Source organism: Periplaneta americana, chromosome 14 (assembly GCF_040183065.1).
Source record: "Periplaneta americana isolate PAMFEO1 chromosome 14, P.americana_PAMFEO1_priV1, whole genome shotgun sequence".
Taxonomy (NCBI): Eukaryota; Metazoa; Arthropoda; class Insecta; order Blattodea; family Blattidae; genus Periplaneta; species Periplaneta americana.
Window position 1 is genome coordinate 159,675,189 of NC_091130.1, and position 20,294 is coordinate 159,695,482.

The 20,294-nt window shown below is 37.6% G+C and overlaps 1 protein-coding gene across 3 annotated transcripts in view; it reads left to right on the forward strand.

The window, feature by feature from the left end:
- LOC138713942 (ATP-binding cassette sub-family G member 1-like) overlaps positions 1-20,294 on the forward strand; it is a 73,761-nt gene that overhangs the window by 32,825 nt on the left and 20,642 nt on the right. For all 3 annotated transcript variants that reach the window (XM_069846495.1, XM_069846494.1, XM_069846493.1), the window contains exons 4-8: positions 5,620-5,809; positions 9,266-9,411; positions 14,857-15,095; positions 16,679-16,795; positions 19,525-19,661. In XM_069846495.1, the coding sequence (XP_069702596.1) occupies positions 5,620-5,809; positions 9,266-9,411; positions 14,857-15,095; positions 16,679-16,795; positions 19,525-19,661 (829 nt within the window). The remainder of the gene's footprint in view (positions 1-5,619; positions 5,810-9,265; positions 9,412-14,856; positions 15,096-16,678; positions 16,796-19,524; positions 19,662-20,294) is intronic.

The following is a 20,294-nucleotide window of genomic DNA, read 5'->3' on the forward strand; positions in this document are numbered from 1 at the left end:
CCATCTAGCAACCACCCACTGTCCACCTCCAAAACCATCAACAGCCAGCCGTCAATAATAATAATAATAATAATAATAATAATAATAATAATAATAATAATAATAATAAACTTCCAGGTTAGATCTGTTACGTTAACAGGAATTAAGGTATCGGCTGTTGACTAGCGTTGTGCAGGATAAGACCTCCATCTTTACTTTTTGCTGCTTCCAGCGTCCCTGGTACCGAAATATTGATCAATTTTACGGAAACTGCTATGGTTCTATTCGAAATCAAGAACACATGCTGGATATTCAGTTGATCAGCTATAACGATAATGTATTCATCCTGCTTCTTTTATAACATTGGGTGAGGCGAGAGTGAAGTGAAAGATAATCAGTAGCAATGTCAAACTTATGTAGGGCCTATACAGGTGTAGCTTGTAATGGAAAATTATGTTCACTTATTAATTTAGTTATTTTATGTATTATTATTAATTGTAATGATTGTGTATTTTGTAATTATTGTATATTGTAATTATATATTGGTTAGTATTTGTTATTGTAGATTAATTATTGTGCATTAATTGTTATTGTGTATTAAATGTTTATTGTGTATTAATTTATTGCTATTGTGTATTAATTTATTGCTATTGTGTATTAGTTGTTTATTGTGTATTAATTGTTATTGTATATTATTTGTTTATTAATTGTTACTGTGCATTAATTATTTATTGTGTATTAATTGTTACTGTGTATTAATTGTTACTGTGCATTAATTATTTATTGTGTATTAATTGTTACTGTGTATTAATTGTTACTGTGTATTAATTATTTATTGTGTATTAATTGTTTATTGTGTATTAATTGTTACTGTGTATTAATTGTTACTGTATATTAATTGTTTATTGTGTATTAATTGTCACTGTGTATTAATTGTTTATTGTGTATTAATTGTCACTGTGCATTAATTGTAATTATTGTGTGTAACTAAGTAACCACTGCCACCGGGAGTTGCCCACTTGCAATGTAAATACATACATTCATACAAATTACGCAGTGGGTATGTTGATAAAAATGTCCATGTCAGAGGAGTCAATTACCCCACTCAAGAGGGCGCCCAGTGACGTCGTGTTAAAGGCGTTGAGCCACAAGCCAGAAGGTTCGGCTTTCGATTCCCAGTGGGACTATGGATTCTTCCCATTGATATAATCCTTCCGGACGCAGTAACTGTGAGCACTGGATGCGACATTGGGGAAATCACCGCTGCTGTTTGCGAAGCTACCGGGATCGACTCCCAACAGCCTGGCTAGCTGGCAGCAGAAACGGTTTGGACAAGTGGCTCGCAAGACGGGAACGAGACGAAAGCTGCGGGAGTCAAAAAGAAGAGAAGAGCCTCGCAGAGTTAAAACCTTTAGCGAGGAATACACGAAGAGGAGGATCCACCAAGCATAGCTTGGAAGTACCAGACTTCATGAGGCAAGGCCAGATACAAGGATCTACAAAAGAAAGTACTCTAATGAAGTTCAAAGCAGAAATTAAAAAGAAAACTATTATGTTTTTTCTTTATCGCGCTATGCCCCACACAATATGCATCGATGTACTACTTGGAGCTCAGTGTGTGAAACCGAAACTAGACAAATTAAGAATTACATGCGATTGAATCCACGATTCTGCAGGAGTCACTACGAGACGGTTGGGCAGACCGCCTCATGAAACTTTAATGTGCGAACCCCGCGGTCAAGGTAAGGCAATGAGACAGATGGCTATCGATTGCTGCTTGGTTTGCTTGCCAAGAATTGTTTTCTTCTGCACGGATGACCAAATCATATCTATACGCAGGCAAGCGAGGAGTTGCTGCAGAAACATTCTGTCCGCAACTTGTTGCTCGCTCCTTGTGGGTAAGGAATATGAGCGATGCCGCCATTTGGTAAGTTTTGATTCCTGACAGAAAACGTAGCAGTGGAAGTTCTACAATCCGATGGGGTTACATAAATATTTCGTTTTGAAAGGAACATTTTGAGAGGAACAATTCGGGAGAGAACCTGATAGAAAGCAGGACGGCTGGAATGAACTAAATAAAAATGTTAAATTATCACTACAACAATCCTCCTTTGTGTCTCTATGAGTTTACCTTCGTACATTTCTCCTGAGACCTCCAACAGATTTTGTTAATGTTTTTCTTTAGGAGTAAATTTACTAGGGCAATACGCCTAGACAAATTACAAGTCACAACTTTTAATTCAATATAATGCTTTTCATTCACATTTCGACTGAACATAAGAAGTACCAACTGGAAGACAGTCCAAATTCTTCATTGTGCTTGCAGGACTCACATGTTCAAGCAGGCATTGAAGTTCTGGCATCGAATGTCGGTCTGCCCAATCAAGTAGTCTGTGTTTCGATTCTCCATGTCGGTGGACATTCATCTTCATTCTACTTGACTGGGTGTCTTCCCTTTGACTTGACTCTCCACGGTTGTTCTGCATCGTCTAACCATACGATCAGAGAGCCTGCCTTACGAGTACAGTGTTGGTCCAAAGGAAGACCAAAACACCTAGATGACTTAGGACCTCAAGAAGTAGTACCAAGTAGATATGAGTATCGATTACACCTACAGAGAAATTGTACTATCGACCCATCTGAAATCGATACAGGCCTGAATATCACATGCAGAAAGTGTCGATGTTTGCAGTATCGGTCTTAACATATCATATCAACTCTTCTCTTGTGCTATCATATAGTTTTGCTGTTCATGAATTTTTTTCTAAAAATTATGTAACTCCATTGTTTTTCCCTTTTTGTGTGCAATTTTGTCTATCACTACTTTGCTCAATAGCGTTACGTCACACGAAAATTATTACATAATGCAGTTAAATATAGAAGACATTCCTTTGTTTCAACACGCAGGCCATGCATATTCAGCGCGTCGCTTTTGTTTTGAAGTGGTACGAACATGCTTGTATTTAAACAATTTTCTGAATAAATGTATAATTCTGAAAAAAATTAGAACTTACGGCGTACTCAGTGTTATCTATCTATTGTAACACGTTCATTGGAAAAATGAAATCGTCAAGAAGTAATTGGAATGAGTGGCACATTTTCAAAGAAATATACAGGGTGAACCTAAATTCTACCGACAAACTCCGAGGAGTTATACAGGACAGCGAACTAAACAATTAGACATAAGAAATCAATGGTCAGAAACCAATTGTTCACAGGGTGTTAATTATTTTTTATTTTAACACTAGTTATGATTTAGCAACTTAGTTTGTAACATAATTAGGCTAAGATTTATATTTTAACAAAACATAATTAGTTAACAAAAAATCAAATTGTACATACAAAGAGAAAAGATTAACACAGGATTGCCAACTCAGTCGACGTGCTCACTTACCCTCTTTCTCCCCCTCAAATACTCACTGAAATACTCGGCATATTGATATGTTTAATCAATATACACGCTAACTACAGTAGCAGAATATTACTCTGATGTATCCAAGTTTCAGTGGAGTAATTCTGCGTTTCCATGTGGTAAAGGATCGGTAGAACGGAGAAAAATTATCTCCGACACCGGTACTCGAATCCGGGTTTCCATTTTACGTGTTAGCGCTTTATCCACGAAGTCACACCGGATTCAAGCTCCGATGCCGATTGAATACCTCTAATATTTTTATTATTATTTATTTTTATTTATTTTTTTATGTTCTACCTACCAGAGCGTGGTGCCGACCACACCACCTCATTCTAGTGCTGAGGTCATGGAAAGCATGGGGCTCTACCTCCATGCCCCCCAAGTGCCTTCATGGCATGTGACGGGGTTACCTTTACCTTTTATCTTATGTCCTACCTACTGTGTCCCCCTGTCACAGTATACTGTGGGGTGTGTGACAGTAGACAGTGTCCAACCACAGTACAGAGGTGCACTCATTACGAGTGACTGAGTGGCCGGGGTCCGACAGCATCGAAGCTTGAATCCGGCGTGGCTTAGTGGATAAAGCGCCAGCACGTAAAGCTGGAAACCCAGGTTCGAGTCCCGGTGCCGAGAGAATTTTTCTCCATTCTACCGATTCTTCACCGTAAAGTGCAGCAGTAGAAGCTCTCAATTGTACAGCATAGTACAAGTTCTGTAACTTAAAGATTTCCGTTATGGATTACATTCATCCTGTACAAAATTAATGATACAGGGATTACATTACTCGTATTCTTCTTCTTCTTCTTCCCTTCAAGTATTAGGCCAAATGGCCAGTTACGATCTCACAGTTGAATTTTCAATCCAGCGCTTCTTTGGACGACCGAGAGATCTCTTCCCGTTTGGACGATAGTGGAGCATGACTTTTGGGATTCTATCTCTATGCATGCGTTGCAGATGATTTATTCAGTTGTTCTGATAATGTTTTACGTGATTAATTACAGGTTCTAGTTGTAATTCTTCCATTACATCTTCATTGCGTTTGTGATCCCATTTCGTATATACCGCTGTATATCTCATAAATTTCATTTCATTAGCCGTTATTCTGCTTTCGTCTTTCTTCCTCAATGTCCATGCCTCACTGCCGTAACAAAGTACAGGCCTCGCCAAGGTCTTGTAAAGGCCAATTCTAGTATGCAATTACTGGTATTTAGTAACGATAATAATCATATCTGAAGCACGGGAATTTTACTTGAAGCAATTAAGGAGATAGGTTTGAAGGTAAACCCCGAAAGAACAAAGTATATGATTATTTCTCGTGACCAGAACATTGTACGAAATGGAAATATAAAAATTTGAAATTCAAGTAACTTGGAGCAACAATAACAGATATAAATGACAATCAAGAGGAAATTAAACGCAGAAAAAATATGGGAAATGCCTGTTATTATTCGGTTGAGAAGCTTTTATTATCCAGTCCGCTCTCGAAAAAGCTGAAGGTTAGAATAATTTATAAAACAGTTATATTACCGGTTGTTCTGCATGGTTGTGAAACTTGGACTCTCACTTTGAGAGAGGAACATAGGTTAAGGGTGTTTGAGAATAAGGATGCTTAGGAAAATATTTGGGGCTAAGAGGGATGAAGTTACAGGAGAATGGAGAAAGTTACACAACACAGAACTGCACGCATTGTATTCTTCACCTGACATAATTAGGAACATTAAATCCAGACGTTTGAGATGGGCAGGGCATGTAGCACGTATGAGCGAATCCAGAAATGCATATACAGTGTTAGTTGGGAGGCCGGAGGGAATAAGACTTTGGGGAGGGCGAGACGTAGATAGGAGGATAATATTAAAATAGATTTGAGGGAGGTGGGATATGATTATAGAGACTGGGTTAATCTTGCTCAGGATAGGGACCAATGGCGGGCTTATGTGAGGGCGGCAATGAACCTGCGGGTTTCTTAGGAGCCATAACTGGGGCGACGTTACTCGCGGGTTCAATTTCCGACGAGGTCAACTCAGCCTGCGACAGATACGAGTGCCAGGCAGCAAGCATTCATACTGCTACTAATGCCGGGGGTGGCTTAACACATCGAAAACGAATATCCACGTAGACAGGATTCGAATCCAAGATCGTGAAGCTGCAAGGCCTGCGTACACTGTGGTTACGAACTGTTAACAGGGGTCGTGACTTTGGCGTGATAACTGGAGACTCGTTGATTTCAGGATAAACGGCGTGACGGGATGCATCCTGGTGAACGGCGTGGAGAGGGACTTGGAAGAGTTCGGCCGGCAGTGCTGCTACATCACGCAGGACTGCTACCTCATGGACCTGCTGACGACGAGGGAGACCCTGGCGGTGGCTGCCAGCTTCAAGCTGAACCCAAAGATCGGAAAACAGGAGAGGAATGTCATGGTAACCGACTGCCTGTGCACTTGGCCCATTATGCAATCCCAACCCATACCAGCTGACTGCGCTAAGGTTCGTCGAGTAATCAGGTTGTGAGGAGGCTGGTGGTATCAAACTGCGCAAAAATGTGAACAAAGAAATTGTAGGTCGAACTGAGTGAGCAAAGTAACTGCACTTTAAGGTTAACAATTGTTTTGTCGTGTTATTGTTCATTCTGTTTTAGGCTCAACATAGTGCCGGAAGTCTAAACATTGATAGAAATGTGTCCATCGAATACTTACCCCCATAATTAACTACCGTTAATAATTTTTATGCTCGACCATGCCGAAATGTAGTAATTATACACCTGGTAGCAGACCTTTAATGCACGTCATTAAAGTACACCTACTCATTAAAGGTCAGGTCTTTCAGCCAAAGACGACTCAGGTTACAACTGTTCAGCCAATGACAGTTCATCTTTCTACCGTTATAAAACCGCAAGTATCGATTATTCTCGGATATGCAATCGAAAGAGAATTAGCGAAAAGTCACGGAGGCTGGAAATCCAATACTGTCGCAGAAGGTTATGTTCTGTTACTATAATAATTAGCGTTAATTGTAAATAATATTCAAATAAATTCAATTTGTCATCTCGTTTTTCAATGTCTAATTTAATTTCAATGTTATCTCTGTAGGTTCTTATAGCCTAGCAACGTCAATGTGGACATCTGTTCCTCGGAAAAAATCAATACTTTCGCGTCTGCGCACATCTCACAACATACGGGACATTGCTAAAAAATTAATAATATCAAGTTATAAATATGGTCGAGCATAAAAAGTCGTATGAAACTCGCCTATAATGGTAATTAAGAAGCTCGTATGAAAATTATGAAACTCGCTTGCGCTCGTTTCATAAACATACTCGCGTCTTAATTACTACCATTATAGGCTCGTTGCATAATGTACTATTCTGTGATATATCTAAACATGGCAATCAGCCACACAAGGTAATCCAAATTAAATCCAGGGGATAAGACCCTTGCCGTGGCTTCCTCTGCGAGGGACAACCCTATTACAGACTTCAGAGTTCCAGACAAAATTTATTGGTCAATTCTAGCCCGTGTTTAATTTCGACCTCTACTGTTGAAACGTCAACAGTGTTTCCAAATCTCAAATTAACTTCATACACAGGGTGATTCCCAAAAATTACACCAACGTTACTATTGTAACTACACATTCATTTTCATTTTTCCTCTCTTTCTGACGTCATCTTCTTCGCACCTACACTAAACTCTTCCAGAGTACAGGCGTCAATGCCAGCACGATGCAAACATCACCGTGGATACGACACAAGGCGAGGACAAGCACTCAGACCCGTGGAATAGAGATAAATCTCCGTTCACGCCGGAATCGAACCACGGACCGCTCAGGTGGGAATCGCCTACGGGGGAACCGGACTGCTATACTATAGCAATAAACCTCAAAATCTTTACACAGCATTATTTACCGGTTACTTGATAACCGAGGTTTCCTGTTTATTTTTTTCAAATATTCATTGATCTAAGTCTACCCATTCTGGAGTAATTCTTTTTTCCTACAAAATATGTAATTTTCAATAAGTTTCATAACAAAAAATTGTTATATAATCCACAGTTTGGAAGATAGATTGGATTTGCAGTAAAAACACAAGCATTTGGTCCCTGTATGAACATCAGAGTGTTTCACATAAGTTAATATAAGGACAGGAGTGCAACATCACTTATGGAGGGTGTCCTTAAACTGTGCTAGCTGAAATATGCATACAGACTGTAGGTATGTCGCATGTAGTTACGTATTTCACTCGGATTATGTATAGAATACGACTCTTGTACTTCGCACTTGACAAGCGATTCAAAATGGACAGTGAGCGAAAATCGTTGCATTTTTTCAATAATTATATTTTATTTATTTATTTATTTATTTATTTATTTATTTATTTATTTATTTATTTAACCTAGTAGATATAAGGCCATCAGGCCTTCCCTTCCCCTCTACCAGGGGGGATTACAACTACAATATTAAGAATACAATTACAATTATAATAACAATTAATATTATATTTACAAATACAATAAAAATGCAATAAAAATCGAAGTACTAAAAGATTAACTGATTAATAAAAGCTAGACAGTTCATTGTAAAAGTTAAGAAGAGAGAAGGATTTCTTTTATTAATTAAGTAAAAATTAAGCCTACTCTACGCAGTAAGAAAATGCTTAATAAGCTTGCTTTTGAAAGCTACTAAATTCCGACAGTCTCTGATGTCACTGGGTAGGGTATTCCACAAGCGCGAGAGCGAGATTGTGTATGATGATGAATACGATGATGTCTTATGTGTTGGTATGGCTAGTATGCGGCTATTTTGCGTGCGTGTGAAGAGATTATGATATGATGACAGGTAACTGAAACGGGAGGCAAGGTATATGTAATAATGTGTAAAATATCTTTATGCACCAGCCACCATGCGTCGTTCTTATCGCGTGTGGTAGATATGCAGTCAATTAGTAGATGGCAAATGCTCGGTTCGACCCTGGCCCATGTACGGATATGGTGCTGTATAGTTCGATTTATTATTATTACTATTAGTATTATATTATTATAACTATTATTATTATTATTCTACATTATTATCATCATTATTATCATTGTCATAATTATTTTAACCATCAGTCATCATCATAATTCATTATTATCACCATCAATCGTTATTACAGCATGATGATTATCACTAGTGGGTGTTCATTTCAAAGTGTGTCATGACGTCACTATTGTGAGTCAGCGATTTGAAGCAAGTTTCAGCTTTTATGTCAGAGAAGTTGCCTATTAATCAAGGCGTTCAATCTGAACTTGAGAACGTGTACGGTATAACTTGAACGTCGTAGCAACAGATGGCGGTCTGTACGGTCTGTGTGCTACCATAACCTCTTTCGAACTGTGTTTTGCGCGGGCAAGTCGTACGCAGGGTATTTGTTATCATCGGTTGCGTACGGCAACATTCCACAACACAAATCAAATGCTCCGTGTCCATGTTGACCGTCCAAGTTAATGTCAACAAGTACGTAAGTAATCGTCTTAACCCTCTCCCCATATCCCGACAGTAAGAAAAAAATTCACCTCAGTACGTGTTTCCAAACAGTTCACATTCCTGCCACTATCGGCGTTTCCGTACGTAACAGTACGTACTCTTCAGAATGAACGCCATACTTGCCAGGCAACTTCTCTGGCACATAGGTAATACGCCTCTGCAGAAGTGTAGGAAGACTGAATTTTCTAGGCTCATCGGCTAGCCACATGACGGCATACAGCGAGCCATGACACACTTTGAACTGAACACCCAGTATAAATTACCATTATCATCAATAATCATTATTATGATTATCACCACCAGCAGTCGTCATTTCTATTATTACGCGCTTCAAAGCTGACACGGAGCCTCTGCACGTAGATAAACGACATTCTGGAGTTGCTGGGGCTCAGGAAGGCGGCGCACACGCGCGTGGGCAGTCTGTCCGGGGGGGAGAAGAAGAGGCTGTCCATCGCACAGGAGCTGCTCACCAACCCGCCAGTCATGTTCTTCGACGAGCCCACCAGGTAACTGAGGACACCAGGATATCGGTACTCTATGTAAGACAGCTTGGTAGCCAGTTAGTTACAACAACCGCGGACTAGAGTTCAAATCCCGGCGTTGGTGGAATTTTATTTGTAGTGAAGAAAGCCAAACTCGGGGATTTTTTACAGATTTCGCGTTTTCCCTTCCCCATTCCACAAACACTGCCAACAATTGAAGGGTTCAGAATCATATTGGGTCAAGCACCATTTACTAAAACCGTAGAAAACAATTAAGTTATTATCATAATTCAATGATAGCAAGTAATATAAAGTATACTTGCTTACTTACTTCAATGATAGCAAGTAATATAAAGTATACTTACTTGCTTACTTACTTCAATGATAGCAAGTAATATAAAGTATACTTACTTACTTATTTCAATGATAGCAAGTAATATAAAGTATACTTACTTGCTTACTTACTTCAATGATAGCAAGTAATATAAAGTATACTTACTTACTTCAATGATAGCAAGTAATATAAAGTATACTTACTTACTTCAATGATAGCAAGTAATATAAAGTATACTTACTTGCTTACTTACTTCAATGATAGCAAGTAATATAAAGTATACTTACTTACTTCAATGATAGCAAGTAATATAAAGTATACTTACTTGCTTACTTACTTCAATGATAGCAAGTAATATAAAGTATACTTACTTACTTCAATGATAGCAAGTAATATAAAGTATACTTACTTGCTTACTTACTTCAATGATAGCAAGTAATATAAAGTATACTTACTTGCTTACTTACTTCAATGATAGCAAGTAATATAAAGTATACTTACTTACTTCAATGATAGCAAGTAATATAAAGTATACTTACTTGCTTACTTACTTCAATGATAGCAAGTAATATAAAATATACTTACTTGCTTACTTACTTCAATGATAGCAAGTAATATAAAGTATACTTACTTACTTACTTACTTCAATGATAGCAAGTAATATAAAGTATACTTACTTGCTTACTTACTTCAATGATAGCAAGTAATATAAAGTATACTTACTTGCTTACTTACTTCAATGACAGCAAGTAATATAAAGTATACTTACTTACTTCAATGATAGCAAGTAATATAAAGTATACTTACTTGCTTACTTACTGGCTTTTAAGGAACCCGGAGGTTCATTGCCGCCCTCACTTAAGCCCGCCATCGGTTCCTATCCTGAGCAAGATTAATTCATTCTCTATCATCATATCCCACCTCCCTCAAATCCATTTTAATATTATCTTCCCATCTACCTCTCGGCCTCCCTAAAGGTCTTTTTCCCTCCGTCCTCCCAACTAATACTCTATATGCGTTTCTGGTTTCGCCCATACGTGCTACATGCCTTGCCCATCTCAAACGTCTGGATTTAATGTTCCTAATTATGTCAGGTGAAGAATACAATGCGTGCAGTTCTGTGTTGTGTAACTTTCTCCATTCTCCTGTAACTTCATCCCTCTTAGCCCCAAATATTTTCCTAAGCACCTTATTCTCAAACACCCTTACATTAAAACTAAATGATATGTCAATCTTCATTAAACTATGGTATTCATTTAACTTCAACCCTTGCTTTCTCCGTTTTTAATCAATGGCGCTTGGCCCACTATGGCTCCGAACCCTTCAATTCCCCTTTCAATATCATCTCAGCCTATCCTAAGCCGGCCACTGATGCATGTCTCTACGCGCGTTCCTGGCCGGAAATGATATTTTCTCCTACTAAAGACTGGTGGAAGTATATTACTTCTGTTTGTTGAACAATACAATAGACTACAGATATGCGTATATCACTTGTATAGTTCCTTTCCTCACCAGAGATGATATCGGGAACCGCTTCATATCCAGAATAAATAAAATAATGTCACTGTTAAATGTATACGCATATTTTTCATCTTTAGAAATACTGAAATTAAAATTGATATCTGACAATAGGGGTACAGTTACCGCAATAGACCAGTACTGCTGCATTAAACTTTGATTGTTAAAACACGACACCAGTGAATGTCGTGACAATCCAACATCGCAGTTTCATCGGTAAGAAGTCATGAATATTAAAATGTGCATACTTCTCAAAGCACTACAAGACATGTAATTATGTCTGAAACTTCACTGAATAATTCATGACAAGTAAAGAAATGTCACTTGACATATCTGGACTGTACGTAAGGCCACTGCATGCAAACGTGTGGATATTATATTAAAACAAGAGTTTGACGGTATAATGAAACTAACATTTCCCAAGCTTTAAGTTGCATTCATTTCTCCTATTTTCAACATATGATTATAGCTCACAATCCTAGAAGATATAAGTATCCATAGTATAAAACTACACGACGTTTGCTGATAATAATGTGACGTCACAAGGAATTACGTACACTCAAGAGGCACACACATTCATTTGTCTCACAATAAATTCGCATGACTGGACAAATTGTCTTCCCCTGTCACAGCAAAGTAAGTTGTCCTCTTCACATAGCAGCGATCGTCATGGAATCAAAGCAGTCTGGCAACCTCGCATGTTGGACACGTTTATTTTTCCAGCGTTCGAAAAAGTATTGAAGTTATTCTGTTCATAATCTTCCCTGACTACCCTCTAATCGGGGTCCTAGAATTTTAGTATGAAATAGTTTATTAATGATAACATTGAACATATTTACAGCTTAAAATGTTGAAATTTTGTCATAAAATCATTGTGTATAGCTATATAAAGCTTAAATAATAATAATAATAATAATAATAATAATAATAATAATAATAATAATAATAATAATAATAATAATGGAGTTGGCACAAGAAACAGTTCATTAGTCAGTACAGAATTTTGTCAATGAAACAGTTCTTTGTTTGCAGCACATAGCGTGATATAGTTCACAGAACTCACTGCACATTTCACGAACACAACCGAAGCTCGGTGTACTTTATTCAGACAAAAACGTTCCTAGAATTCTTATTTATAATACTCTGTAAAGTAATCAACCCGATTGGTGGGTTATTTTACGATGCTTTATCAACTGCTATGATCATCTAGCGTCTGAATGATATGAAGGTGATAATGCCAGCGAAATGAGTCCACGGTCCAGCGTGGAAAGTTACCCAGCATTTGTTCTTAATGGGTTGAGAGAAAACCTCGGAAAAACCTCAAACAGGTAACTTGCGCCAACCAGGATTTGAAACCGGGCCCGCTTGTTTCACGCCAGGCACGCTAACCGTGGACTGCTTGGTCTATTAATATTGTATGCAATATCGAATACTTCTTCATAAATTTATTTGGCGATTTGTAATATTGTTTTTCTGTAATAATCACCATAGCAACCAAATATTTCCAATATATCTAGCGGGCTTTGTTTGCTATTTAAATGAAAACAGCTGAAAACTGAAGAGTTACGGATTCCATATCCCACCAACATCGAGAAGTTAAATCGCTGATTTACGGATTCATTAGGCTTACTGAACATCGAGACAATCGTACATAATACGTACAGACTTACTATCTTCAACGAATAGTTATGGATCGAGAAAACGGCCATAAGAGCGATGGGAGCGCCTTCGGCGTGGAAGAAGATGCTGTCAAGCACTGAACAGAGACGGTCAACGATGTATCGGCCATTCATCCCTGTATCAAAATTCAGCTCTCAGACACCACACCGAGTCCACGTGACTGGTGTAAACGTGTGTCAACTTTTTGCCCACTCTCTCACACAGGATTACGCAATAAATTGCACTGAATGTTGCAACTATGCCAGATTTTAAGATCACTTGGTTTTAACACTTGAAAGTTATACAGTGAAAGGCAAGTTATATATAAGGCTGAATCTTTTACGTGATTTTCTGGCTTCGTTGGTTTGTAATTGACATTGACACAGAATAGTTAATAATATTGTCTACTAAGTTATGCAACGAAGGAAACATGATTTAAATGGTAAATAAAACGAACAAATAATTGAAAACATTGAAGTAGATTTTATTAGTAAGGAAGAAATATAAAAAAAAAAGTCACGAACTGCGAAATATAGCTACACATATTTTAATGACTGTGTTAGGACTGACACATACGACAAGATTAAATAAATCAACAAATCCACAGGTATAAAATAAATAAAGTGAACATTTAAAAAGAATTTTTGGTTATCAATTTTCAAAAATCTCATGGGAATATCGGCCAATAGGACAACCTAAAAACAGTGGAATACAGGGCCTAACCCAGGAAGGCGATGATGATGATGATGATGATGAGATGATGATGATGATGATGATACAATTATTGGGATGACAAGCGTTTGACCACACTCTGACCTATATCAGTCACGTGGTATCCCAAGGCACTACACTAAGCTTTCTAGCGCAATAATTAACAATAGATCCCTATTAGAAACAACAACAACCAAATTTCTTGGCTTAAAAATCGATAATGTGTTAAATTGGAAAAATCATATTTAAGAAATTACCCGCAAACTAAATTCAGCTTATATTCCTATTAGATCTATGCAAAAGATAGTAAATATCAATACCTTAAAAACAATATACTTTGCATACTTCCACTCGGTAATGAGTTTTGGAATAATATTCTGGGGAAATTCCACAGATAGTAACAGTATATTTCTATTAGAAAAAAGAGTAATTAGAATAATAGTAGGTGCCAAATCTAGTGAATCTTGTAGGACTATTTAAAAAAAACTACAAATAATGCCCATGGCTTGTCAGTATATTTTTTCATTAATAATCTTCCTCGTATGTAATCGTGAAAACTTTGTAACTAATTCAACAGTTCATAGCATAAATACACGTCAAAAATGACTTTCATACTCCATCGGCAAGTCTATCGTGCTATCAAAAAGGAGTGCGTTATATGGCAGTAAAAATTTTTAATAGCCTCCCTATCGATATAAAAAATGAAACTCAAAACATAAGATTATTTAGGGCCAAATTAAAGAAGTACCTAATTTCTCACGCCTTCTATTCTGTAGGTGAATTCATGACATTCAACAACAGTTCATGAAATTGATACTAAAACTTTGTGTTGTACTAGTAGACTATATTGTAAATCTCGTCTGTATATATTTCATCTAGACTGTGGCTATAAATTAAGACTTTATAATAGTATTAAGTTTTTTGACTTGTTCCATATTCTAGCTGTAAGCAATGTATGAATACCATGGAATGTTAATAAATACAATACAATTGGGTTGTCAAGAATATGGGTTTTTCAACCATGTTTAAGAGCCATGACATTGGAGAAGCCTTTCAAATCTCAACTTCGTTTGGAGGTTTAATATAAATCCTCTCACGAGACTTGAAAAAAATTTTGGAATTTTTTTTAATTATACCTTTTCTATGAAGGTTATTAAAATATAATAATAGGCGCAAATACTTTAATACAGTCAGCCTTGAAGCAGACCCAACATTAGCGCTTGATTCTATTACCGTTCTCGTTTCAGCGGTCTGGACAGCTCGTCGTCGCTGCAGGTGATCTCACACCTGAAGTCTCTCGCCCAAGGCGGCAGAACCGTGGTGTGCACCATCCACCAGCCCAGTTCGCGGCTCTTCGAGATGTTCGACGACCTCTACATCCTGGCCGAGGGGCAGTGCCTCTACAACGGGGCCGTCAATGACATGACGTCAGTCTTCGAGGAGGCTGGCTTCCAGTGCCCCAAGTACTACAACAGGGCCGACTTCGGTGAGCAGCAGGCCTAATGTAACACGAACTCCACTGACTTACGACGAATGCTGACCTTAGTTCCGAGGAATTATTCCTAGAGGAAAGAGGTTCTGCGACATGCCCCACAGCTTGACTTTACTCCCGGAGGATGAAACGATACAAATTTCACCGTCCTCAGCCAGATCCGAACCCGCGATTCTGGAATAATAACAACGACTAACACAACTGTTTGATGGACGTTTGGCATGCTTGTCACACTGTACTTTCATAATTATGTTCTATATACTGTGTACTTAGCTCTGTTTCAATCAATAATTCAGTATGGTATTTTAGGTTGGGGAGGAATGGCAAAATCGACTCTCCATCCTTTAAATTTGCTCCAAAAAGAATTATCAAAATTTGTCTATATAAACCTTTTGATTACCCAACAAAATTAATTTTTCAGGAATTTGGTGTATCAAATCTAGAACAAATTTATAAACAAACATTGCTGATTTACTTCCATAAAAACCACAATAAATTTAAATTTGATCCTCATGAATACCATACGAGACAAAACTACAGTTTCTTTCTAAATACTCCCAAATGCCACACAACTTCTTCTTCTTCTTCTATGGTACAACAGCCTTCTTAGGCCAACATCGCCTCAATGATTCTCCTCAATCTGGTTCTGTCCCGCGCTTCATTTTTCCAGCGGCTTACTCCGATTGACTTCAAATCTTTTTCAACATCGTCGAGCCATCTTGTTGCTGGTCGTCCCACTTTTCTTACTGTGTAGAATGGGTCGGTAAGAGTGACTTTTTTACATGGGCTATCATCATCCATCCTCCTAGCCATCTCAGTCTGTTGGTCTTGATCACTTTAATTACATTCGCATCTTTATACAAATTGCATAATTCAGTGTTATATCTGATACGCCAGGTACCCTCTTCATTTACTGGGCCATAAGCTTTTCTTAACACTTTCTTTCCGAATACCATTAACCTTTCTATATTTTCTTTACTCAAGGTCCAACTCTCTGATCCATATAATAGGACTGGTCTAATCAATGTTTTATATAGCCTACATTTTGTTTTTATGCTAAGAAAGCGGGACTGGAGTTGCTTCTTTAATCCATAATAACATTTGTTTGCCATCCTAATTCTTGAGTTTATGTCTACTGTTACACTATTATCAAATGCCACACAACTGCCGGATTAAAACACAGCATGAATTTTGGACCCAAAATATATAATGAATTAATTAGAGCTTACCCTGAGCTAAGTACACTTAACACACATAGATTTGAGAAACAAATCAGATTAATTATTTAATTGTTTAAGCTAATTGAGTTAAAAATTGATACTCTAATATTCATGTACTTTCGTATTTTATATTTGTATATAGACCCTATTATTACACCCTGTACATATTTTACCATTTATTAATGTTATTGTGTTCAACGAACTCTCTTAATTTTGTGATATATTTTGTATAACTGATCTGAACTGCGCCCGAGCACGAGCTTCTGTTCTTTCGGGCTGCAATGCCTAATGTAGCTCAAGTGTAAAGTATTAAATAAATAAATAAATAAATAAGAATGTGTATTGCCAATGTTGCAGCTATCGAAGTCGCCTGCCGAGAAAGAGGAGCCAACATAGAGAAGCTGGTGGCCAAGAACGAGAAGGAGGCCTTCGCCAACGAGAAAGAGGATCCCGACGGGGTTATTGGGGAACAGAGTGAGTGCCGCCACACTGCGTTGGAGTACATACAGAGTGATTCAGAAAAGCGTGCACAATTAAACAGAAAATAGGAAATTCTCTACAGATAGTGAACTTGTGATCTGTGAAGTCACATTAAGCAGATATGAGCTTAAACATGCCTATCGCTATCCTTACTTTGTTTACTTGGTTACTTAACAACGCCGTATCAGCTACTGGGTTATTTAGCGTCCAAGGAATTGGTGACAGCGATATGAGGCCGAGGATTCGCTACAGATTACCTGAAATTTGCCTCACGATTGGGGAAAACGAGGGAAAAACTCAACCAGATAATCAGCCCAAGTAGGACTCGAACCCACGCCCGGGCAGAACTCCGAATCAGCAGGCAAGCCACTCAGCCGACTGAGCTAAGCCGGTGCCGCTATTGCTTACTGTTTTGCTTATTATATATAGACTATATTGTTTACATTTATTTACATTTTAATATAATTTACAAATATGAGTTAACAACGCACTGTGATTAGTGATTACCTCTTGGAAAGGTATGAAAGGGTCTGTCGTTGACTGATATCATGTTTTGTAATGTGACAATGTAAATACGACAGAACCACCTGGTGGACGATAAGTGAACAGACAAAACTGAAGGATTGCCTACATGTAAATAATAAATATAAATGTGATAGTAAATGTAAATTATAAATGTATATTCAATTGTACATACTAAATGTTAACAGCCATCATTTCGAGCACTTCTGAAGTACAAAATGGTACTTTAACTAAGATCTGTGAATTATATGAAAATAATTTTAAAATTTAAGTAAATGGAAATAACAAGCGCAAACAAATGTAAAGAATGAACGTAGATAATATGCAAACAGTAATCGATAGCGGTAGATATGTTTCAGCTCATATCTCCATAATCTGACTTTACAGACACCAAGTTCCATATCTGAAAATGTTCCGAAGACATTCCCTACTTCCTGTTTAATTTTTGGTCATTTTTACTGAATTACCCTGTATATTAGATATAAAATGTTGCTTATAAAATAAGGAACCGATGATCGATTTGCTTTGATGTGTTGGTATTATTATTACTATTATTATTATTATTATTATTATTATTATTATTATTATTATTATTATATTACTAGCCGTACCCGTGCGCTCCGCTGCACCCGTTAGAAATAAATATAAAGTAATTATATAATTAAAATAGGACATTTGACCCAGGGAACATTCGTGTTTGATAGAAGGATAAATCGTTTAATATGTTACTTAATTTAAATTGTATTAAAAAATTAAAATGCGATCATTTTGATCCAGAGACCACTCATTTGGTCATAAAAATTAGTTTAGGAAATACAGGAAACGAATGTACAGAATAGCCTATCAAGGTTTCTGTGCATAAGAAGCTATTTTAATCTTACCTGTCCTCGATTCACTCAGAAGTTACTGTAATAACATTATAGCATTATGTCCATCTAGAGAAACTACACTTTCCAATGGTGAATTAATAATTAATTATACAAATCGGTTAATTTAGCTTCCGATATTACTTCATAGAAACGCAGAAACATTATCTGTAGCCTATCTTTCATAGCTTTCGATTGTTGCCGTCCAAGGCCCCTTATAGACGAAGTCATTTGTTTTTTAATTCATTACACGGCCTTAGATGGCAGTTATTTTAATTTTAAAACTCATTTATCTCATTAAATATCAGTCCTATCAAAATTGTTGAAGGAATAAAACTTATCGAAAATTATTTTTAAAGAAACTTTTGTTATGTAACATTTTTCATAAAAATCAATAATAAGCGAGATATTTCGATTTATTTAATTCAGGCCCCCTTATAACCCCCCTTGTAAATAATGTATTTTGAATGCCATATAGCCTAAAATCTAAGTTACAACGAACTTGATTTATATTCCAATTTTCATCGAAATCCGTTCAGCCATTATCGCGTGAAAAGGTAACTAACAGACAGACAGACAGACAGACATACAAACAAAAGTTTCAAAAAAGCGATTTTCGGTTTGAGGGTGGTTAATTATATATGTTAGGACCAATTATTTTTGGAAAATCGAAAATTACCAGAAAAATTTCGGCTACAGATTTATTATTAGTATAGATTATCATCATAGTAGTAGTAGTAGTAGTAGTAGTAGTAGTAGTAGTAGTAGTAGTAGTAGTAGTAGTAGTAGTAGTAGTAGTAGGCTGCACTCTCCTCTTATCGCGGCATGTTTATGTCTCTGTAATTCCAGATCGCCTTATATCAGGGTTGGGCATCGAGAGCGGAACCAGTCTCTAAACGAGGATGCTTAATATTCATCCGTCCCTGAATCAGCGCTGCGCGGTGTTCGGCGGGGAAGAAAGGGGATGAAGAGAAATCATATGGCTCCCCGTGAGAGAGTAGAATCCGCTCTTGGTGCCCAGCCCTGCTTTATATGTTTCTTTTATCGCCAATAAATTAAATTACGGTTTATTTAACGACGCTCATAACTACAGAGGTTATATCAGCGTCGCTGGTGTGCCGGAGTTTTGTCCCGCAGAAGTTCTTTTACATGCCAGTAAGTTTACTGACATGAGCCTGTCGCATTTTAAACACACTTAAATGCCATCGACCTGGGCCGGGATCAGCATGGAAGGCCAGCGCTACACCAACTACGCTACCGGGGTCGACTTTATCGTCAATGTTCCCCTCATGTCTGGGCTGAGGCAGAGGTGTAAACTGTCCTCCTTCATTCCAGCCACCATGCTGAGGCCGTCGCTGCACACGGCGGTCCAGGTGGCGGCGGACAGCCTGGGCTCGCGCTACCCCATCTCGGTGTGGCGGCAGATCTGCGTGCTGCTCCGGAGGAGTGTGCTGTGCACGGTGAGGGACCTGGTACGTGCAAGTCTGTGTCCTTATCTTATGCAAAGTTTTACCGTTAAATGGCACAATTTAATTTAATTTACAATAAATAATAGCGTAAACTTGTTTAATACTGGGCGATTCCCCTTCAGAGATGGGTGGGGAAATCTGCAGTATGCAGAATATAGATACGAGTAAATCGAGTATTCATTAACAATACGAAAACTTTGAGAACGAGGTGCACGAAAAAAAAATAGGAACTTTGCGAAGGTGAATATAGCCTTTTTTAATCATTAGTGTTGTAAGAACCGTACACTAAAAACAGGATATGCAGTCACTAATGTGTTTTTTATAGGGAAGGGACTATCGAGACTGAATTCCTCGTTGCAGAAAGATCAAATCCAATGTTTGATAAGATGATATAACATGATCGCAGTAGCATTACGATTATTCCTGTGTTTTGCAGTTTTGAATACTATGTAGGATGAGTTCACGTCGTACAAAATTTTGTCCAATATTCTTTTGAGAAGATTAACTCCGTACGTAGATGAAATTATTGGGGATCATCAGTGCGGTTTTCGGCGTAATAGATCGACTATTGATCAGATTTATTGTATTCGACAGATAATGGAGAAAAAATGGGAGTATAAGGGTACAGTACATCAG